General features: G+C 20.3%; 7 protein-coding genes across 7 annotated transcripts; 1 reads left to right on the forward strand and 6 right to left on the reverse strand.

Annotated features, from left to right (window-relative positions):
* Positions 1-189: 189 nt before the first annotated feature.
* SRAE_X000210300 (Ionotropic glutamate receptor domain and Extracellular solute-binding protein, family 3 domain and Extracellular ligand-binding receptor domain and LPS-induced tumor necrosis factor alpha factor domain and Periplasmic binding protein-like I domain-containing protein) lies at positions 190-3709 on the reverse strand (the record flags this gene model as incomplete). The annotated part of the gene is made up of 6 exons (XM_024643996.1): positions 190-399; positions 457-2247; positions 2306-3004; positions 3054-3255; positions 3399-3508; positions 3557-3709. 6 exons carry the CDS (start codon positions 3707-3709, stop codon positions 190-192), a joined length of 3165 nt encoding a protein of 1054 aa, XP_024499574.1.
* A 1088-nt stretch (positions 3710-4797) lies between these two features.
* On the forward strand, positions 4798-5445 carry SRAE_X000210400 (Calcium-binding protein; the record flags this gene model as incomplete). The annotated part of the gene is made up of 2 exons (XM_024644007.1): positions 4798-4947; positions 4990-5445. 2 exons carry the CDS (start codon positions 4798-4800, stop codon positions 5443-5445), a joined length of 606 nt encoding a protein of 201 aa, XP_024499575.1.
* Positions 5446-6806: 1361 nt separating this feature from the next.
* SRAE_X000210500 (Hypothetical protein) lies at positions 6807-7704 on the reverse strand (the record flags this gene model as incomplete). The annotated part of the gene is made up of 4 exons (XM_024644018.1): positions 6807-6941; positions 7002-7352; positions 7406-7542; positions 7587-7704. 4 exons carry the CDS (start codon positions 7702-7704, stop codon positions 6807-6809), a joined length of 741 nt encoding a protein of 246 aa, XP_024499576.1.
* Positions 7705-9536: 1832 nt separating this feature from the next.
* SRAE_X000210600 (Retinal rod rhodopsin-sensitive cGMP 3',5'-cyclic phosphodiesterase subunit delta) lies at positions 9537-10065 on the reverse strand (the record flags this gene model as incomplete). Its single annotated transcript, XM_024644030.1, has 2 exons — positions 9537-9939; positions 10028-10065. 2 exons carry the CDS (start codon positions 10063-10065, stop codon positions 9537-9539), a joined length of 441 nt encoding a protein of 146 aa, XP_024499577.1.
* A 1959-nt stretch (positions 10066-12024) lies between these two features.
* On the reverse strand, positions 12025-13416 carry SRAE_X000210700 (Ankyrin repeat-containing domain-containing protein; the record flags this gene model as incomplete). Its single annotated transcript, XM_024644041.1, has 4 exons — positions 12025-12618; positions 12677-13081; positions 13125-13250; positions 13294-13416. 4 exons carry the CDS (start codon positions 13414-13416, stop codon positions 12025-12027), a joined length of 1248 nt encoding a protein of 415 aa, XP_024499578.1.
* An 851-nt stretch (positions 13417-14267) lies between these two features.
* Positions 14268-19398, reverse strand: SRAE_X000210800 (Proteinase inhibitor I2, Kunitz metazoa domain and EB domain and Cysteine-rich repeat and Lustrin, cysteine-rich repeated domain-containing protein; the record flags this gene model as incomplete). The annotated part of the gene is made up of 2 exons (XM_024644052.1): positions 14268-19271; positions 19327-19398. 2 exons carry the CDS (start codon positions 19396-19398, stop codon positions 14268-14270), a joined length of 5076 nt encoding a protein of 1691 aa, XP_024499579.1.
* A 1420-nt stretch (positions 19399-20818) lies between these two features.
* SRAE_X000210900 (Conserved hypothetical protein CHP02231 family and Domain of unknown function DUF4140 domain-containing protein) lies at positions 20819-22821 on the reverse strand (the record flags this gene model as incomplete). Its single annotated transcript, XM_024644063.1, has 3 exons — positions 20819-21532; positions 21591-22496; positions 22546-22821. 3 exons carry the CDS (start codon positions 22819-22821, stop codon positions 20819-20821), a joined length of 1896 nt encoding a protein of 631 aa, XP_024499580.1.
* Between the last annotated feature and the right edge of the window lie 2154 nt (positions 22822-24975).

Below are 24975 nucleotides of genomic sequence, written 5' to 3' on the forward strand. Positions count from 1 at the left end.
ATCAATAAATGTTGACTTTATATTGTGAATATTTTTTATTATAAAAACAATTGTTTTAAATAATAATTTAATTTTTTTTTTTTACAAATTATTATTAAAAATTTATTCAAATATTATATTATTTTAAATACTATATAATAATAAAAAAATATATATATATAGCATATTATAATATTTTTGATTATAATTTTATACATAAAATTTTGAAAATTTTTTAAATCCTCTACGATATCTTCCAATTTTATGATTACAATTAGAACAGTAATGAAGATAATCAGCAAAAATTGTACAATGAATAGGAAGTAATGCACACGGCCAAAGAAATAATATAATGAATATTATAGTACAAATAATTGCAAATACTCCTACTATTGGCTTTACTTTAGTCGTCATAAGAGCCTTAAAAATATATATAAAATGTTACATTTTAAAAATATGTAGTTAAAAAAAACATACTCTACATCTGCTACAATATATAAATGTAGGATTATTTCGAAATATAAGTTTTGTTGGATTAATCCTATAATTCTTTCTTCTTAAAACGTCATTTATATATTTTTGACGAGACATTTCATGATAAGACAATATTGTATTTAATGAATGTGAATGTTCTGTAGTGTTAAATTTTTCTTTAAATGATTCTTTTGGTGATAATAAATTGATATTTGAATATTTACATAATGATGTTTCATGTTCTGGATATGTAAAATTACAATTTTTTATCCATTTTTCAGCATATCTTCTAGCTATTTGACTTTGTCTTTGTTCTTTTGTTTTATATTGTCCATATATTGATTCAAATATACATAAAATACAACCAATTAATACACCAATAATAACAAGAATAAAAATATCTCTCATATTTTGAAGACCTAATCTAGCTGGACTAGAACGTTCTCTTGGTTCACAAATAGTTTTACCTGCATTTTCTATCCATTTTCTATATAATTCAGTCATTTTACCATTTTCAGATAATCTTAATATACCCATTGTTATATGTGGTGTCCAGGGTGAATTTTTTTGTAAACCAATACCATAACCATTTCTTCCAAATACTGCACCTCTTGTTCTTAATTCACAATGTTTAGATGCTTCATATTCAAGACGAACAGAATCCCATATAAAAGCATCTAATGTATCATTTAATAATGAATTAATTGCACTTTCTGATGTAATAACATTATGTGTTTCCATTTTTCTAAACATTGTTGATAATTCAACATGTCTTTTAAAATATTGATAAGTATTTGTATCATAAACAGTTGCATATGAATAATTAGCACTTGGATTTCTTAATTTAGGATCATTAATACCTGTTAAACCTCTTTCAGGTTGATCAAGAACTAAAAATGCTGCTAAATTAGCTGTATATGATGCAACAATAATCATACAAAATCCACACCAAACTAATCCTAAAACACGGGCAGAAAAACTTCTTGGTGTTTTTTCACATACACCAGAATTTAATAAAACACCCCAAACAAACCACATTGCTTCACCAAATGTAACATTATTATCTTCATCATCACTTGCTAATACAAATGAATTAGTTCCAAAAATATTTTCATTTTTATCATAAAATTTTTTAAATGGACTTTTATAATCTAATATATATATAGCACATCCTATACCTATAACTATAATACATAAAGCACCCCATAAAGAATTTTTTAATGGTTGTATAAATGATTCCATTGGTGAATCTTTAGGTCTATATTTTTCCATTATATGAATACCATGATATAACCATGGTTCAGTAAAATCAATATATTTTTCTCTTTCAGCATTAATTGATAATGCACCAATAGCAATATCAGCCATATCAGAATCTAATTCACCAATCATTCCTGATAATGTATATCCATTATCTGTTAATATTGGTATGCCATATGTTGTATTTAAATGTAATTCATATGTAAAATTTGTTTTTAATGAAGTATGTGGTTCTGGTTGTGATAAATAATATATAAGATCAATAACCAAACCACTGCAACAAAAAATTTCTTTAAATGTTTCATTAATACGTTTATAACATGGATACCATTCACTTTCTTCAACATCTGTTATTGATGTTGATGTAAAATTAATACAGACATCTTCTGAAGCAACTGGAAATGTATAAACAAATGGTGGATCATGAACAGTGACAACTCTTAAATATTCTGGTAAATGAATTTCTTGTGGTTTATCTTTTTCACCATTAATCCATTCAATTTCTTCTGTTATATAAAGTCGTCCATTATTTGCCTAAAAATATAAAAAAATATATATATATTATTTAATAACATTATTATATTTTATATACAATATTTCCAACTGTTTGCCAACGATTATTTTTTTTATTTAACACTTCATAATCAGCCGTTATTCGATCTCCTTTATCATTAAATTTTATTTCACCTCTTGCACCATGTACTTTTTTTTCAATTATATATTTATAAAAATTATATCCAACACTTTCTATCCACTTAGTATTTTCTTTTATTGAATTACAATCATTTGTTGGTATATCAGTGGCATTTAATGTTAAAAGATACTCTCCAGCATTACGAATAACTAATAATGCATCTTTAAAAGCTGATTTTGGATCTTCACGTAAACGTATTGATAAAAATCCATTAGGAATAGAAGATATATATGATGCTTTTTCATTAATTATCCATACTTTATTTTTTCCAAAAATTTTCATACCAGCTTGTATAATTAATTCAGCTTTTGATGGTTTAGCATATAATATTATTATATTTGATGTTGTCTCTTCAAAATGTGATGCCATATTATTTTCTAATGATTCATTAACATGAAGGGATATATATTTTTGTACATGTATTTTATTTTTTTTACTATTTTCTTCAAAAACAGTTTTAAATTCATCACCATTAACATCACCAAATACTGTTGTTAAAATAACTTGTCTATAGTCTAATTCTTTAAGTAATTTAATAACAACATATGCTTCATGAGAATAAGGTGGAGAAGTTCTTAAAAACATTGGATAAACATTCTAAATGTTAATATTTAAAAAAATTTTTTTTTTAAAAAATAATAATTACTTTTCGTGAATACTCTGCATCTTGAATCATAACACCAATTGTTGGAAGACGATAAAAACTTAATGCATAGGCAATTGCTGCAAACTCATCTCCAGCACTATCCTGATTTTCATAATTTTCATGTACTAAAATAACAGCAACAGCATTTTTTAACATTGAATTACAAATGACACTTTGTGTTATTCTTAGTCTATTACATTGTCTTAAAAAATTTGTATAAACAAGTAATTTAAAAAAAAAAAAACTCTTTTGATTTAAAAATATAGTTAAAAATAATAATAAATATCTAATGGTAACTTAATCATTGATGTTTAGTTAAAAAATATATATATTAAAATATATTACCTTATTTTTTCACCAATTGTGGGAATTTGTTGAAAAAATGATTGTGTTATAATTTCTGCTGTTAAATTGATTTGCGAATCATCTCCAACAATAAAAGTATTAATTGTTGCCTTGATTAAATAAATAATAAGAAGAAAATTCAATAAATAATAACTTACTTGATATTCTGATACAACATTTAATTGATTTTTAAGTGGATTTGTATTAATTATAACGGCAATTTTATAAGGATTAATAGTTAAAGTAAGTACTGTTGAAGATAATCTTAGTAAATAAATTAAAATTCTTAGTTTATCAAAATAAAATTTCATTGTTTATTGACATTTATAAAAAAATTTTTATAAAATGCAAAACATTATTTTTATCAAATATTTGTTAAAAATATTTTTATTCTTTGTTAAAATTTTTGATAATACTATAAATAACTATTTATTATAGTAAAACCATTTATGTACTTTATTTAAAATATATAAATTTATTATTTATTTATTAAATTGTATACAATTCTCCTTTGGGATTAAGAATTCATTTATAAACTATTATTTTCATTACTTTAATCATATATTTTTATTTACTCTTATTTTCTATTTTCTTAATTCAAACTATTATAAGATGATTGTTAGATTAAACTTAATTTTACTTCTGTAATAATATATACTTTTCAATTTAAATTTTTTTTTTTAAATTTAAATTACATAAGGTATTTTTTTAACATGTGTATATTGATATTTTAACCTGTAAAAAAAATGATAATAATGATTTTATTTAAAAATATATTTGTTAGTTAGACTTGTCTGTAATATATATAAAAGATATATTTTTTTTTTATTGTTAATCATATGATTATTTTATCTATATACATTTTTTTATATGATTAAAAAAAATTTATTAACATTATTTATTTTTATAAATTAAAATAAAACTTTTCTTACAAATTGTATTAATAAAAATTGTTAATAAAAATGTTTTTATTATAAATACAATTAAATGTTGTTTGTAATAAACAAAGTATTACACATTTTTGATTTATTAAATTAATGCTTAACATTCCGGAGGAAAAATAGACTGATAATTTTTAATCATATAACTATTTTAATGTAGGAGGGCATATAAATAAAAGTAAGTGTTTATTTGTCAGGATTTTAAAAGATGTTGAAAATATATCTTTAAATATCATTGTCACAAGAATATCAGAAGATATTTAAAAATATAAAGGTGGGGATAAAAATTTTGAGTTAAAACAAAACATATTAATAGATTATAAATTGCCATTTAATATCATTCTAATAATCTTATTAAAATGAAACAACTATTATTTTTTTTTAAAAATAATATATCTATATAATAACACATTTTATTTTATTTTTTAGGTTATTATTAGTAATACTCAAAAATTATCATGGTTTCTGAAGAAGTTCTTGAATTAAAAAAGAAATTTCCCGATGTTGATGAATTTCTTCTTGAAAAGTGGGAAAGAATTTTTACACTTTTTTTTGATAGAAATCATTCACACTCTGTAGATCACAATGATTTTTATCTTGTTATTAGGGTAAATTTGTCACATTTTGCTATTTAATTGACATTTATTAAGCAAATTAGAGATATCTATGGTGCTGAGTCTGTCCAAATGGAGTATGCTCGCAATACAATGGAAGCACTTTTTACAGGACTTTGTGAAATTGCAGATAAAAACAATGATAAATTAGTATCAATTGATGAATGGATTACTTTATTAAGAAATGCTTACAAAAAGTCAAATGAACCATTACCAAAATGGTTTGATAATTATCAACATTTTATGTTCAAATTGTTTGATGTATCTGCTGATGGTGTCCTTGATTTAGCTGAGTACACTGATGGAATGTGTGCATATGGATTCAAATATCAAGATTGTCATAAAGCATTTGAAGCATTTGCTAAAAATGAAAAAGGAGAAGCACTTCATACAATTGATCCAGCACGTTGGAAAAAATATTTTACTCAACTTTTTTTTAGTACTGATAAATCTGTACTTGGAAATCATTTATTTGGATTACAAATTGCATAAATTTTTTTTTTCTAATTCGTCAAAATTAATTCATCTCAATATATAAAATATTTCCTTTTTATACAATTTTGATCTTTTTTTAGATTTATTACAGAAATAAAAATTTTTCTATTTTTATAATTTTAATAATAAAATTTTTTTTAAATTTAATATAAAATATCAATAAAATTATTAAAATCAAATAAAAATTATTTATTTAATAAGTATTCTGGTCAAATAACAAAAGATGTAACTTAAGAATTTAAAATGAATCTTATTTGTCATGTTATCAAACGATCAATTATATTTGTTCCTTTAATTATTTGATAATTATTTTTATTATTATCATTGAAGAATGAAGTAAAATGATTTATTATTTACATTTATAACATTTCTATAGCTTTTTGTTGATAGACATAACAGTATATCTATTAAGTAGACTTTAACATTTATCATTAATTAAAAGTTTAAACTAAAATTTAGAATAGTAATTTTGAAGTTAACTACAAAAAATATTATTTTAAATTTATTTAATATTTTAAAGATTTTTATTCATAATGTCTGTAAAATATACTACACTTTAAAATATAAATAATTATATATAATTAAAAATATTAATATTAATGCTTTAATTAAAACAATTTTAAAATATTGTTCCGGTATGTTAAATCAAATTACATAAGTTTTAATTTTTGATGTCTTATAAATCATCATTTAAAGAAATTTCAATTATGTTTATAAAAAAATTATTAATATAAGATAACTTTTTAGACTCATCTTTATAATCATTTTTTTTATTATTAAAAAAAAGATAAATAGAATATTTATAATTGAATTGATATATTTAATATGTACTTTAGAATAATTTAAATTGTAAACAATTTTTATAGTATTTTTGTAAAATAAATTTAGTATTACTAGTTAGAAGTAATATACTTTATTGATAAAAAAAGATTTTATAAGTACTTTATATAATAAGATTGTTTAGTCGTTTTTTTTATTATATATCAAATAATTATAAGAGAATTTTCATTTAAATAATTTTTTATAAATAATTTTATATAAGAACATATGTATTTTGAAAAAAGTTGATTTTTTTTAGTAAACTTTAACAAAAAATACTACTTATAATACTATTTTTATATATAATAACGTTATTAAAACATAATAAATTCTAATACATATATTTTATAACATTTTAAATTATTTAAATTTTTCTTCACTACATTAATTAGTAATTTTAAAAATACTTTTATACTTTTTTATTTATACTGTTTAAATCGTTTTCTAAAAGCATTGTTTTAACATCATTAATATTTTCTTCTTCAATGATTCTTTCCATAGTATTACAATCGAAAAAAAAAAATATTTTTATATTATAATTAGAAAAATAACTTACTTTGATTCATAAAACCAAAAATAATGAAAGCAAATAAGTGTAAAATTCCATAGGAATAAAACATAATATCTAACCATATTTGAGGAATTATTGTTTTGCTTACAATTGTATCACATCTCTATAAAAATAATATTTATAAATTTTTCTTTTTATAAAGAATAAAATTTTTTTAAATTACCTGAGATTTATGAACTTCTTTATCTTCATCATTTATACAATTATATTTTTCAACAATTGAATCCCACAATGATTCTTCATGGATGGCATTATAATATTTTTCATGAAACAATGCATATGGTTTTGCGCAACTAATCCAAAGATATGTAATCAATGAAAAATTAATAAAAATAAATATAATTAAAAGAATGGCAGAAACAATATTTATCATTTTATGATCCATACAATAAGGATATGTTTTATCAGGATCATTATTATATTCTATTGATATAAATTGACTACTAACATATATCATTGTAAGTAATACTACAAAAACTGAAACAACATATACATAAATTAAACCATTTTGATACTATAAGAATGATAATTATTTGTTTTATTAAAAAAAAATTATCTTTCACTTACAGATAACAATTCATTTTCCATTTCCGGTGTCCATGTAAAATCATTTCTTCCAGCTAAATTATTACTTTTAACTGTATTTTGAAATATTATAAACATTGTTGGAAGAATATTAGCAGATATCGAATAAAATTTCCAACCTATATTTTTTTAAATAAATTTATTTACAAATTTTTAAACATACATATTGTCATTACACATGTTGTAATAAAAAATTCAAAAAATCCAAAAAAAATTACTGCATGTGGCCAGAATGGAGCTTTAAGTCTAAAACCTTTTTCTGAGATTACTTGATTATTCATGCTTCAAAAATTGATTATTATTATGTAGTAATACTACTATAAAAAAATTTTTTTATTACAAAAAAAGGTAAATATTTTAGTTAAAAAAAACGACAAAATAATTCTTTATTATTAATTAAAACAAAAAAAAAGGTACAATAATATTTATTGTTTTGTATAGTTGTTTTTAATAGTATTTATATAAAATATTTTTAAAACTTATGATCATGAATTTTTTCTAATTTTAAAAAATATAATATGATCAATTATATTTTTCATACAACTAGCCATTTTGGACATTATATTATTTTATGTACTTATATAGATCAAACAAAATAAATGACATAGATAAAGTCTTTTAAAATCAATATCAATAAAAGATAAAAAATTTACATTTAGAATGTATAATTTTAATCAGAAGAAAAATGTATGAAATAGAAATTGTGTTTAAATGAAAAATAATTAGTGCTTTGATATTGACTATAATAAGAAAAATTAAAAAAAATTTTATTTAATAAAATTATTTTCAGCATTTTTAAAGAAAAAAAAAGGAAAAAAAAGCAAATATCGAGATAAGAAATGGTTAACGTAATAAAATGATAACAAGTAGCTAAATACATGTTGTCAAGTAAATGAGATATTTAATTTAACTGATACGTCAAGTAAATGTTATAGTCTCAATTTGATAAATTATTGTATGCCTGCGATAACAAAAATTTTTAAAAATACAATTGACCATATTAATAACATATATTAAACGTGTTTTATTTTCGTCAAATTTAGATAAAAATCTATTTAAATTATGAAATTCATGCAAAAATTCATGTTAAAATTTATATAAAATATTTTTAAATATTGTTTTTGAAATACTGGTAACTCATTCATTAATAAATGATAATATATATGTAATATATAATATATTAAAATAATAACTTACATTTAAAATCAAAATGTTATAAAGGTAAAAGATTACATTATTCAGTTTATAGTTATTATCAAAATAAACCATATTCAACAATTTTTAAGTTTGATCATATTATGAGATTATATCTTTAATAAATATAAAATGGTTATAAATTGAATTTAATTATTATTCATTATTAAATATATTTATTAAATACCTTAGTATATATAAAAATTTTATTTAAATACCATTTAGTAATTAAGCATTTATAAGTATATAATTATTATTATATTCATTAAATATATATATATAATTATTAAGATAATTATATTTTTTTTCTAAGGAAAAAAAATACATACAAAATATTTTAGTTTTATCGTTATTTGTAATATTTTTGATCAAATTTATTTTGTTAAATACTTAAACATTAGAATTATAAACTTGTATTTAAAAATTATTTTCTTTTCTTTTATTATATAATATTTTATTTTTCATATTTTTTTAAAAACTAATTATAAAAATTAAATATTATATTTTATATCAAATTATAACATTTTTAATCTTATAAATTTATTTTTTCTTTCAATGTAAATTAAAATAAAAATAATCAGAATAAAACTGATTTAGGCTTATTTTTTTAAGAATAACAAAAATAATATGGTAAAAAAGTTTATGTATAAAAAAAAAGTAATTTAATAAAGTAAAGACAATTTTAAATTAAAATGAGATCGAGGAAAAAAAAATAATTTCTAATTTTGTCCTTTAGATTTTACTTTTAGTTATTTTTAAACTATATATTTGTTAAATTATATTTTTTAAAAATAAGTAATAATAAATGAAACATTATTTCATTGTCATTAATAAATATTTTTAGTGTTAATTATAAAAATGTTTCTATAAATATTAATATTTTTATAATTTTTTCTTATGTAATTACGACCATTAAAAATTAAATGTAATATAATCTTACTCTTGAGGTACTAACAAGTTGATCGTCATCATAAAAACTAGTTTCAATCACAACATTTCCATTTAACAAAACTGCTGGTAACATTTGCCCCTCCGGTGCTGCTTCAATTACATTTTGCCAGGTATTTGTTGATTGTGGTATAACAAATCCAAAATCAAAAAACCATTCCTCAATAATGTTATCTTTTAAAAAGACTTTTTGTTCTAATCTAAATTTTTCAATTTTTTCTTCTGAAGTAAAATTTATTTCACGAGATACTGTTTTACATTTTAGTATACTTTTGGGAATTTTAGCAGTATGCTCTTTAGATGGATCTGCCATATCATCTGTACTTTGCCAAAGAATACGCCCATTTTCTGCATCACGCAAATTCATCCAATTTCTTAAGAAATATGAAAAAAAAAATTATTTTTAAATATTAAATTTAGTATTATATATATGTATATATATTTCAAAAAAAAAAAACATACAATTTAAAGCCATTCATCATTTCGGGTAATGTTTTCATAACAAAAATAGGATTAAATTGAATGATAACTTATTTAACTGTTATTGTAGTTTCTTCAATTAAAATAATATACTCTATTTATAAATAATAATCTAAAAAAAAATAATTTAAATCATGAAATGTTTATACAGTAAAAGTTTGTAAATTTTAAAATTAATAAAACAAAAATATTACGTATTGAAAACGATGATATAAATGTTTATATAATGATTATTAAACACGGAAATTTTAAGTATTTTACTTTTATTAAAAATTTGCACTTTATAATATACATCTTATCAAAAAAAAAGTAAATAAAAAAAAATATACTATAAAAAAAATATATTACATAAATTAAAAGGCTAAAAATTATAGTGTTTTAAATAAAAGAAAATAAACCGATTTTCCTTTTCATGTTATTAACAGATTAAAAATTTTTATAAAATTGATACTAATGATTTTGGTATATTTTATTATTAATAAACCAGTTAAATTCTTCTTTAAAATAGTTTTTTTTTAGAAACTTACTTTTCTTGAGAATATGTTATATAATAAAAAGTAAATATACTAGTTTTGGATACTTAAAAAAAATCAGGAAATTATTTATAAGCAAAAATATGAACTAAAATTAAAAACTTTTTTTTTTAAGAACACTATATGTAATAATATAAGTATAAACAAAAAAAAGTAATAACATAATAAACAAAGATAATACGATTTTTTTATCAAAAAGTAATTTCATAAATTGTATATTAGATAGATGGACAACAAATTTTATTCTCAATGTGGATGTTAATGATAAAAATTTTATTATTTATTCAATTTTATAAATTTTAACTACAAGTATTAAAAAATAGTTTTTTTTTTTTTTAATAATAATAAATTAATTCTTTAAAATTAATATATATAAATATTATATTAATATAAAATAAGACTGTTTTATAGAGAAAATAAAAAAATTTAAAAACTGAAAAATCTTTCAATAATGATTGTACTTTCATTTTTCAATCTTTGCTTTTATCAATACGTAATTATTGACGTAAATATATATATTTATTTAAGCTTATCCCATTTTGTTAAGCTTTATTTTGACATTAGTGCCGTATAATATAATATTTTCGTTAAATTTGGTATTATAAATCGAAAAAAAAAATATTGATTATAATTTATATAAGGCATTTTTGCCATTAAAATTAAATTTTTGAATATTTGTTATTATATAAAATAAGTAAAATAATGTTAAATTTTTTTTTAAAAAGAGATGATTAAAAAGCGATTATAAAAGATTATAAATAATCAAACAATTTATTATTTTTTTTATAAAATTTTGTATAAATATAGATTAATAGAAATAAGCTATTAGTAAATATTCATCTAATTATTTTATATATAATACTTTTTATTTTCGTAGGTGGTATTTATAGATATATATATATATATATAAATGAAGCATTACATAAAATCTTTAATAATATATTTTTAATGAAGTGTTGATGTTAAATATACATACATCTTTACAAAAGCCATCTACTGCTAAATTTGCCTTCCTTTTAAATGTTCCTTTAAATAATTTACATTTTTTTTAATAACAGACTTTTGAATGTCGTGCGATTGATAAATATATGAAAACCTTAAAACCATGGAAACAAATATATTTAACTAAAATTTTTGTCATTAAAATTTATAAAAGTAATATTCGTTTTTAAAAATGATAAAAATAATATTAAAAATTATTAAATGTAATACCAAATTTACTTAAAAATATAGTTTCATATTAATAATAAATTTTTAAATTTATAAATTATTTAAATATTATATGTAATATAAAATTTTATAAATAAATAAAAAAGAAATTTTTATTAAAAAAAAAGTAATTAAAATGGTAAAAATTAAAAAAAATAGAAATTAATAATTTTAAAACTTTTTTTATAATCATTATTTAATTATCATTTTCAATTTAAGCTTATTTTTCTTAATTTTTTAGTATTTTGGTGATGATTTATCTAAAATTTTACATAAGCTTTGCGAACGATTTTTTATACTAATGGTATTACCAATATCAATTTGAAAATCTTCATTTTTTTGTACTTTATTAATAGGTGAATAACTTGAACCATATCTTTCAGCTCTATATTCATTTAACTCAGAATAATCAGTTGTATTTTTAATTGATTTTGGTAAATCTTCATTATTATCGTCATCTTCTTCTCTTGGCATATATAATAATTGTGTATCATAACATGTATAACCTTGAAAACTTTCTTTTTTTTTAACAAAATTTTTAACCTTATCTGTTAACATTAATACAATATTTGTTTCTGGATTTTCTCTTATATTACTATCATCTTTAACAATTGGAAAAAAATTTGTTGTAATATCAACAGCTCCATCAACATGACGATATTTTGGTAATGAAGGTTTTTTATTTTTAATATTATTTTCAAGTATAGAAGTTTCTGATGATGTTGAAATTTTTGATGATGCTGTTGAACTTTTTTTACTAAATATACCAGTGTCTGCACTACTGTATTTTTTGTTTTTACCTAATTCATTAATACTTATTACATCTTTCAACTTAAAAAAAAAAGAAAATAATTTTTATATTAAAAAAATAATAAACAATAATTCTTACATCTTGTGAGGGAAACGATGTTTTTTTATGAGTAACTTTTTTTAATTCTTGTAATGCATTATTACCATTATATGGTTCCCCTGCTATAGATATACTTCTTAATCTAGGAGTTGAAAACAACAATAACTCATTTGAAATTTTGTTATTTTCATTTTCAGCAATTGTTGGTATAAAAGAATCACGTTCAGTTGTTCCAAACATATTTGGTTTAATAATTTCAGGTAATATATTCATATTTTTAATTATTAATTCATCTGTTTGTCCAGTAGAAATTTTAATATTTTCTAATAAAGGATTTATTTTTTTTACTTTTATACCTTCTAAATATTCTTTAATAGCTAAATTACATCCTTCTGAAGCTAATTTTAATGGTGTTTCACCTTTTTTATTAGTTGAATTAAGAAGCTTTAAAAATAAATAATTATTATAATAATAAAAAAAAATTTACCCTTGTAATAGAATTTGTAGTATATGCTTTTTTCATAATATTTTGTACAGCTAATGGCCTATTGTCTTGTATAGCTTTCATTAAGCTTGTATTTCCATCATTGTCTTTATCAAATATGTCTAATGACTTTGATTAAAAAATAAAACAACTTTATGTTAATATAACTTACTATTTCAATTGCTTCAATATTATTATATTTAGTTAAATTATCATTAACCGGAAATGCTGCTATTGAATATCGTTTTCTTGTTGGAGTATTTGAAGTACCAAGAAAAGATAAATCTGAGTTCATTTTATTTTTAATAAATTTACCTATCATTAAATATATCATAAATAAAATATTTTTAATAAAATAAAACATATGGAAATAAATGGTAAAAGAAAATTATTATAATATAATATTTAAAATAAAAAATTGATATATATATATTTCATTATTCATTACTTTAACAATAAAAAGTAATTTGGATAAAAATTAGTCTCATAAAGTATATTATAAAGCCTTAGAATTTTTTAAACATAAAATATAACAGACAGTTTTATTATATTAAAATAAATACATTTGATTTTTAGTCATTTAATGTCATTTTATATCTGTTTTCTTAAAAATAAATTTTTTTAATAAAAATTACATGCTTTAATAACTGTAAATTATTTTATATAGTATTAACACGAGTTAATTACTAAGGCATTTAAACATTTTTCATTTCATAAAAATTATTGTAATTTTTATATATTTTAAGTATTATAAATACACAAGTTTAAAAAAAAATATAAAATTTAAAAAAAAATGAAATAATTGCAACTTATATTTTTTAAATTATGTTTTAATAATTTTTTTATTATTTTATAATGACAAATAAAGACCATAATTTAAATTAACATAAATCTTTGATAATATTTTTAATAAAATAAATCCTATGTGAATTTTAAAAAAAAATATTTTTGCCATTAATAAATTTACTATACTCAAGTAATTTTTATTAAATATAGGAAAAAAAATAAAATTAAAAGAGAAAATATTTTAAATAAATGAATAAAAAAAATTAATGTATAAGTTATTTATTGAATGTAAAAATTGTTTGATATTATTATTATTTTTTTTTATTTTAAATAACAATATTATGTAAAAACAATCAACAATTATGTGACTGTTGAAGGGAATGAAGTTGAATTGTAAATTTTTGCGCAAAAACCATCCCTATCTTCATATCCTTCAGGACATTGATAAACACATTTTTTTTCATATATATATTGACCTTTTGGACAATAACATATCCAATCATAACATTTAGCATTAGAATATATACTTTGACATTGAGTATCACGTTGACAACCAACTTCCCCTGGTTGAAATGATTTAAGTAAAAACAATTTAGCCTGTTTTTCAAATTCTTCTGGAGAATTGAATGTTGTTATTTCAGTAGTTGTACAACAAACATATTGCCAATAATAATTACTATAAAGACATTTAGAATTAGATGGACATGTATTTTGTGATGTTGTTGTGCATATTAATGGTTCATTTGTATTAACTTTTGTTACTAATTTCATTCCTAAAGGACAATATGACATTTCATCCATATTCAACATATTATTAAAAAGATTTAATGAATCAATATTTTTTATAAATTTTTCACAACATTGATATCTTCCCATTTCATCATTATATTCACATTGATACTGTAATGGACATGATAAAAATATATATGGATTACATATTCTAACATTATCATCTTCAATTAATGGACTTGAACCATCTTTACAATTACCTATTATTGATTTTTTTAAATAATTTTTATCAATTTCAATATTTTTATCTTCAGAAGAAAAACCCAATATTCCATTTGTAAAAACTTGAAGTTTATTACTTTTTCCTGTATATTTTGGTTCAAAATATGGTTTATTATATTTTTTAATAATATTTTCTTTTATAGCATTATTATTTTTAGAGGTATCAACTTGACTAATATCTGAACAACAAAAATGTTCATCAAAATATGGATTATGTTTACATATATAACCAAATGGACAACTATTTTGACCATATTTTTCATTACATGTTACTGTAACATCACCATTTAAATTTGATTGAATAAGTGGTCGTGATGGATAAATACATGGTTCAGATAATTCATTTTCTTCACAACATCCATATATACCATTACTTAATTTTAAACATAAATAATTAGTTGGGCAATCATCATTAAAATTAATATTATTTGAACACGTCAAAATATTATTTCTTAAAACATTTTTATTTTCTTTTTTTAAAAGTGGTTTATTACCATTAGGGCATAAAATAGATTCAGAACAACAAAATCCAATACTATTATTAGTATATAAATCTATTTTTTTATCTAAATTACATGTATATCCATTTGGACATGTATTTTGATATTTACTACATGAAATAGGTAAATATGTTGTTGTATCACGATATGGTGTACTATCTTTGGGACACATTTCTTCATCAGAAATACAAAAATTATCACATTTTTCTTTACTTATAAATGTTTTTTGTAGTTCTAAAGTATTATTAATAATAACATTAACACATTTATCTATTGTTTCATCAAATTTATATCTATGTTGTGGATTAATAAGATCATTTATATTAGATTCTTTAAATAAACAATAATTTTCTGGTTTAGGACAACAGACATTCTCATTAACATTTCCAAAAGTAGTACTTATACATATATGATTATCATCACAACTTGTACTATTATTACAATATAATAATTGACCATTTTCAATTTGTGGAAGTCCAGCAGGACATAAATTAACAAGACAACTTTTAATACATTGTTCTTGTGATATAAATTTATTAAAATTACCACCACATCCTCTATATTCAAATGGTAAACAACTCATTTCTAAAATATTATAATACCACATTAATATTGGTTCATTAGTATTTTCAAAATCTTTTGAACCATCACAATTTTCACCATGATCAACTGGTAAACTACATATCATATCTTCTCTTGGACAACAATAATTTCTTTTAGTTGTTTTTATACAATTATAACCTGATAAACATGGATTACTATCAGAACATGATTTTATTTCACCAGTTAAATCAATTAATGGATAACCAATGTTACAAGTTTCAAATAAACTACATTTTTTCATACATTCATCTTTATTTTCAAATTTATTATCATTTCCAGAACATCCAGTATATGTAAATTTTTTACAAGTTTTAGTTTCAATATTATAATAATATTGTTGACTTGGTGGTGCTATTTCACATAGTAATCCTTTAACTAATGGTAATGAACAGATATGTTCTGGTGCTGGACAACATAATGATATATTAAATCTTTCTTGACAAAAATATCCTTTAGGACAATTATTATTATTACATAATATTGCTTTACCATCATTATTTCTTAATCCAATACCATGATCACAAAGTGATATAATTGGATCCTCACTACAACATGTACCATTATTTATTTTCTTTTTTTTTATACTATTAAATATATAATTATTTGATGAATTTTTATTTTTTTCATAACAAAAGAAATTATTTGGGCAACCTTCTGTTTTACTACACATAACAGGTAAATTGGTAACTGGTGATATAAGTGCACCTGAATTATTTGGACAAACTGATATTACACCACAACATTGATGACGTTTTTTTGATACTGATTTGTAGCATTTAAAACCTGGTGGACATGTATTTATTATATCTGGATTACAAAATAATATATTATTTTTATTTAAAATATCCAAAAAAGTTCTTTCCATTAATTTACAACCATCTTCATTTTCTTCAATAATTTTTATTTTTTCTGTTGATGTTTTAATTTCTATTGACAATTTTGTTATTTCTGTTACATTTTCAAAAATATTTTCTGTTGATGATACATTTTTAATAATTACCTGTGTCTCTACATTATTAATTTTTTCTAAAATATTATTTTTTGACCAATTATTAAATGAGTATCCTTTTTTTGTTGTATGAGTTGTTTCAGAAACAATTTGTGGTACATTATCAAATGATTCACAACAATGATAATTACCATATATTTCATCAAATATACATACAGCTTTATTTGTTTCATCATTTTTTGTATCATTTTTTTTAATTAATGAACAAAAATTTTCAATTAATGGTGAACAACGATATGGTGTTAATGAATATTCATTTGTTTCTTCTAATAATGATGATGGAAGATATGGATGCATACCACTAGGACAACGATGATCACTATAATTTATATTAGTACAACATAATCCTATATCACTATTAACATTTCTAAATGCACAAGAATGTAATTTACTACCACCACATGATTGATGTGTTTTGATAGAATTTAAATCATCTTCAATTGTACATAAAACGGCTTTACCATCTTTATCTAATAATGGTATACGATTTGCTGGACATATAATATTTTCATGTTTTGGTGATGTAATAGTTGAAATAATTTTTTCATTTGTTATAGGAATTTTAGTTACTGTTGATATTAATGTTGGATAATCTTTTGTTATATTTTCTGTTATTATATTATCTGGTCTTTTAGTTGTAAATTTATAATTTTCTCTTGAATGAGGTAATTTTAAAAATTTTGATCTTTCAATATTATTATTTGTAACATAATTATTATTTTTTGTTTTATTATAATAAATCTCTCTACAACAATATCCATAATTATTATTTTTTCCAATATTATTCGTTGTATGACATCCATATGAACTTGGACAATCATCATCATTAAGACATTGAACAGGATAATTATTTCCATACTTCTTTTCTTTTTCCATTAATACTTCATAATTTGAATTTTTACACATTCTTTTTTTTGATGGGCAACATATTTTATTTTTACATGTATATCCATGTTTACAATTATTTTCTATACTACAAGTAACAATTTTACTATTTTGTGTCAAAGCATAATCACCATCACAAATTAATGGTGAACAGAAATGTTGACAATGATCTAATGTCATGAATTGATTTAAATTACCACCTTCACCTTGATATAAAAATGATTTACATCTTTTTTCAGTAGGTGAATAATAATAACGAAAAGCAGGATAAAATGTATTACTTTCATATGTTGGAATACCACCAACATCAAATTCATCAATTTTTTCTCTTATATTATTATATTCTCTTCCACCGTATGCTGAACATATATATGAAATAGATGGACAACATATTCCATAATCATTTATTTCATTTTTATGACATGAATATTTTGGTGAACATTCTGAATTACTATTACATAATTTTGGCATTCCATCAGATGTTATTTCTTCAAAACCACGTGGACAACTGTTTTGACAATATGTTTCACAATCAGTTTTTGTATAAAAAACATTAGAATTAACCATATCACCACCTTTATAAACAAAGCTCATACATAAACTTAATTCTGAATTATAATAATATCTTAAATATTTTCCATGTCCATTTCCAGACATAACGGGTTGCATACAGGTAAGTACTTTATTAGGGCAACATATAGGATTCATGTTATCATTTACTATACAATCATATAAATGACCTAAATATGTTTTATCACTACATCCACCTTTATAAGAACAATTTGATGAATCAAGTAGTTTTTTTGATTTATATCCTAATGGACATTCTCCTGGAACAGTACAAACTAAACCATGTGATGTTTCAACCATAACTTGTGGTGATGTACAAATACATTTATTACCAAAACATCTTGCAGTTGGCCATATAGAAGAACATTGTTTATCAAAATAACATTTCTTTTCAGAATTAAGTGGTATTTTTTCCCAACATTCAGATTCTATTTGAACATAATTTTTTTTACAATTACAATAACCATTACTTGAACAATACCATTTTTCATTTGGACAATGATGTTGTAAGTTACATCTACTTAATGTTATCATTGGATACATTAAAGTATTTTGTAAAGGTGGTAGTTTTTTTTCTATTGAAAATGGATGAATACATTTATAGTGTTTTGGACTAAATACTAGTCTAATACCATCCTCAAGAGCACATTGATCTTTTGTATATCTTCCAGTTAATGGATTACAAAAAATAAAATGATGTGGTGAATTTGGTACAGCATATGATGAAATATCATTAGTATTACATTTATCACCTTCATTTCCAAAATTTAAAGTGCATTTTATTTTCTATAAAAAAAAAACAAAAATTTAATATTGTTTTAAAAAAAATAAATAAACTTACATTTAGAAAATTAAAAAATATAAAAATAAAAAAAATATGATTCACAAAAAAACTTTTGGACCACTGTAGCATTATATATCTACTATATTAAAGAATAAAATGGAAATGAAGAATAATTTTAACTTATACTTTTTATTTTTTGTATACATTTACTATTAATAAAATAAAGTATATTTACATAATTAACATTAAAAAGTTAAAGAAAACAATCTTGAAATAATAAATCTTATTGTAAATACACATAATGCCGTTTTAAAAAGTGCCTTTTACAGGAATGATCAAATAGTTGCTATTGTGTAATTTAAAAAAAAAAGTTCACTGGAAAAAGATATTAAGCAAATATTCTTTTATTTTATTTAACTTTTAAAATAACTTTTCTTTCTATATTAAGAAATTTCTATTAATTTAAATAGTCTCATATTCCTTTTAAAAAAACAAATAAAATTTTTGATGTACTATTGTAATTTTATTTTGATAATAATATTGTTATTTTAATATTAAATTTACATTCTTATCATTATTAATTCTTTATATTTAAAAAAAAAAAACTTTTTATTTTAAAAATGTATTTCCCTATTAATAAATATGATATTTCATTATCATCTGTTTCATTTTATTTCTATTGTTAATATATTTGTAATGATAACAAATTTTAAATAACTACCATTAATATTTATTGCTTATGTAAGGATAATTTTTTTTTAAGTTTTATTTTTTCTATAATCAAATAAATTAACAATGTCTTATCATGGTAATAAAACTGCAAAATATTGCAATATATTATTACCTTTTTAAGATTTAATGATTTTACTTATTTTAAAACAATTAGGTGTATTTTTCGGTACATTAGATTGTTTTAATAATATACAAACATTAATAGAATTTCGAATGTTTATTATATAATTATGATGCTGGTAATAAAGAATAACTTATAGTGAAACAACAATAGATGATTTTATCTTATCTTAAATGATTTCAATGAAATATTGGTAAGCGATTTCCTTCTTATATGTCAACATTTTAAATATTTAATAATATATAATTGCTTTAACAACAAAAATTCATTTTTTTTTATCTATTAATTTTTAATTAGAAAATAAGAAAAAAAGAATATCTTTCAAATACATAAGTTCACCTATATATTTTTAATGTTTTAAAAAAAAATTTTATATAAAACATATTTGATAAAGTACATTTAATACAATAAAAATAAGGTAAAAATCATTATTATGTAAAGAAAAAATGTTAAAAAGTATTTAAATCAAATTTATTTATTTATTTAGAGAATATTATTTTTTATTAAAAATGACACCAACACAAATGAACATGTAATTAAAAAAAAAGAATGATACTGCTATTTAAAAGATAATACAAAGATGATATTATCATAATATTAAAAAAATAATTAAAATAATTAAACAATGAAACAATGAAATAATTGGATATGAAAATTATTCTAAGACTATTGTTTATTTTAAATACAATATATGTTTTACCATTTTGTTGGAGTTTTCAAATTACAATTTAGTACATAATAACTTCCACTTGGAGAATTTTTATTATTTAATTTGTAGACAATTTTTTCATTATTTGGAAATTCAGCACTCCATTTAATATTCATTTCACGGTGTTCTCCTGGTGCAAGGATAGTATTCCATTCAAGAATAGCATCTTCTGTAATTCTTATACATTCCTTTGAATTCTTAATATCTGGTGATAGAAGAGAAATTTTAACTCTTTCATCATGAGATTTAGGAATATTTTCTCTAATAACAATGTTAACTGTTTGCGAGGGTTTTGCATTTCGTACAACCAATGTTTGTTCATGTGTATATAAATTATTTTTTGTAATAATACCAACTGTTTCAAGTTTTTTTATTGGTGATCTATGTTCAACTTTTATTGATGGATCTAATCCAAGATTACATTTTATTGATTTATTTTCATATAAATGTCCTACATCCGTTACACCAACATAATTACCGTTAAAATATACAGAAGCATTTCCTGGTAAAATTATATTTTGACTATTATTTGTAATTGATGCTACTAAAAATGCAGAAGTACTATTTGATGGATGAATTTCATGTTTATAAATAGCTTCCATTGTAAAAGAACTAATTTTAACTTTATTTTTGTCACTATTTTTGTAAATAGTTACTGGATCTTCAACAGAATAATATACAGGAGGAATACCTGGCCATGTCTAAAAAAAATAAATAATATTATTATTAAATAAAAAAAAGATATATTTAAAAACATACTAAACGATTTACTGATCCATCACAAACAGTTATTTCTTTGGGACGATGATACATACAAAATGCATCTGAAATTTCATTATAATCAAATGATTCAAATCCTGTATCATCGGAATTTGGTGGGCTATAACCTTTGGTATGTCTAGTAGTGTTATGTCTTCCCTCACCTGATGAAGCCCTTACAGCACTAACAGTTGTTCTTGATAATGGAGGTGCTGAACCACTAATAGATGGATTTGCTGTTGATAAATATATTTTAGCATCAATCCAATCCTCATCAACTTGTTGTTCAATTATACCAAAAAAATCAACATTAACTAAATTATCAAGATTAGCTGATGTTTCTAAGATTGAGGCACGAATATCATAATATGGTTTCCAACTAATTCCATATACTTGATAAATTAAATAAAATCTTAAATTAGCAATATCATTTGACTTTATTGTTATTATAATTGATCTATTAAATGGATCATATTCATTTTCACATCTTAAACGATTAATTTTATCATTTATGTCTTCTAATTCATTTCTATATTTTATTAATTCTACACGTTTGGTATTCATTTTTACTTTCATTTCTGAATATTTTTGACAATAAGATTCAAGAAATGACATAAATTCTTTTAAATTTTCTCCTTTTGGAAAATCACCAAATTCATTAGGTGTTGTTGGTTGTAAACTATTAATATTCTCTAAATCACTTATTTTATCAATTTTTTTTGAACCATCACAATTAAAATTATTTTGTGAAATAGTTTTTATTTTTTTCTTACTATTATTTTGATTTTTAGCATTATTAGCAACACTTTGTAATACCTCAATTCCATTTCCTAAACTTTCAATATCACCTTCTAATGTTTTTATAATATATTCTAATTTTTCTTTTTCTTTCTCTTTTTCAAGTATCTATAATAAATTATTATAAATATTAAAAAAAAAAAAAATTTTGCCATACCTCAGTATTATTATAATCATCTATATTTTTAGTTTCTTCTTCATATTCAACATCTTGAATAAGACCTTCTCCTATTACTTCAACACGAATACTATTTCTATCTAAAACTGGTGAAACATTTTTTATATAAATTACATTACTTCCAGTAATACAATCAACATCAATTGCCTTTTTAACCTCAGCTTTATCCTTGAATATGACAACTGTTTTTACTGGTAAATCTTTACACTCAACATCAATTCTATTTTTATGGGTAATATCACCTTTCATTGTCATTTAAATTCTACAATAAATTAATATTATTTACAACATTTATATAAAAATATAATATATTATGCTTAACTATTTTAATTTAAACATTTATAATTATTTTAATAATATAAGATAACTAACTAAATAACTTATTTCTATCTAGATATACTTTTATACTTTAATATAAATAAATATAATGAATAAAAGAATAATAATATAATAATAATTAAATATAAAAAAAAATAAATATAATGTATCACGTATAAATTTTTATATTATTATAAATGAATAAAAGTACAATAATTAGTATGTTTTTTTTTTGTATTAATAAATAAATATCTAAAAACTAAGAATTATATTATCTAAAGTTGATTAAATAAAATTTTTAAAGATATTTAATTTTTATCTGTCAAACAATGCAAACTTAATGTTATGCTGGTAATCAAAAATTTAGTCTGTTTTCCAATAACTTATCAATCATTTTCTCTTCATTTATCGTGAACTATATCTTGTCTATTTAATAGGGAAAAACCTTTTTAGATAATATAATCATGCCTGATTATTATTGTAAAAGTATACTAAAATGTTTACTACTTTATTTAACCAGAAATAATATGTATAAAAAAAAAAATTTATAATTTATATTAATAATTATAAAAATTTATAACTATATGAATTATTAATATAATAAATAAACTTATATTTTTATACCTTTTAGGTAAATAAAAACTAAATATGTATATATCTTAAATAAAAGAAGATTAAAAAAGTATTAAAATGAATGATCGATGAGATATTTAGAACATTAGCATTTAATGAATCTAATGAAATGACATGATAGTTTATTTTTTTTTTTAGATACTCTTTATTCTTTGAATAAAACCGCCTATCTATCTATCTATTTAATTACAAAGTAATATAAAGTTTGATAATATTGTATCGTATTGTAATAGATTTATACACGTGCCATACTTTTTATTAAATATATGTGTATATACATTTATATTAATATACAAGCTAAAATATCTGTTACATAAAAATGATACATTAAATATATAAGTATCTAAAAAAGAAATAAATGTTTAACGATGAAAAAGAATATAAACGATAAAATAAGCTAACGACCTTTCACTACTTTATTTTGACCATAACTATTTTATCATATATAATGATAATAATTTTAATACATATAATGTCCTATCAAAAATTTTCCAACCCCTAATTTGTTTATGTTTTTGGAGAAACTGATAAGAGGTAAAAGTCAATATACTTATCATATCATTCATTAATTGTATGTAAAAATTAAATCTTCTTAGATAAAAATGATGATTATACATCATATAATCAAGGACTATTGTCTCTGTTACTTTATGTAATATCTTTATCGAATATTACTCTAAAAATGTATCGTAATGTCAATTAATTTAAGAAAAAAAAAAAAAAAAGATCTGGATTCTAATAAATATATATGTATATATACATATATATATATATATATATATGTTCATAGGTCATCATAATTTTTATAAGATAGTATTTAATCGGTATCTAATACTTTTTCATTATTTATTAAAATTTATAAGATAATAATTGTTAATAATTTAATATACCTTTTTCTTTAAAATTTTATGAAGAATGAAATAAAAAAAATGACTGAAAACATTTTATTTAATTTTCTATCAATATTTATAAAAGAAAATATTATAAACTCTATATCATTAAGATAACTTTCTTATCATATTTAAAAAAGATTAAATTGTTGTTTCCATTTGTATCATTTAACAATTCATTGAAAATCATCATTTTATACATGATAATTAAAAAAAAATAATAATAATAATAAACAAAAAATAATATTTTTTTTTATCAAATTATTATTATTGTCAAAGATCTTGTTTTCATTTTTTTAAAAAAAAAGAAGAAAGTATTTTAAACAATGTTTACAATTATTAAACATTTCAATAAAATGTTTATATAAACAGACATATAACTATCTTTTATAATAATGATGTTTTCAACAATCTAATTTTTGCCAGATTCATATATGTATATATTATATTGTAAATCAACATTAAATAATCTGTCAGGAATACTTGTATTATTATAAAATATAATAAATTAACAATGATTTTGCGGTTACCGCGAATGGATTTTATCTTAAAGCTGGAACATAAGTTA

This window comes from Strongyloides ratti, scaffold srae_chrx_scaffold0000004, assembly GCF_001040885.1.
Source record: "Strongyloides ratti genome assembly S_ratti_ED321, scaffold srae_chrx_scaffold0000004".
Lineage (NCBI taxonomy): Eukaryota > Metazoa > Nematoda > Chromadorea > Rhabditida > Strongyloididae > Strongyloides > Strongyloides ratti.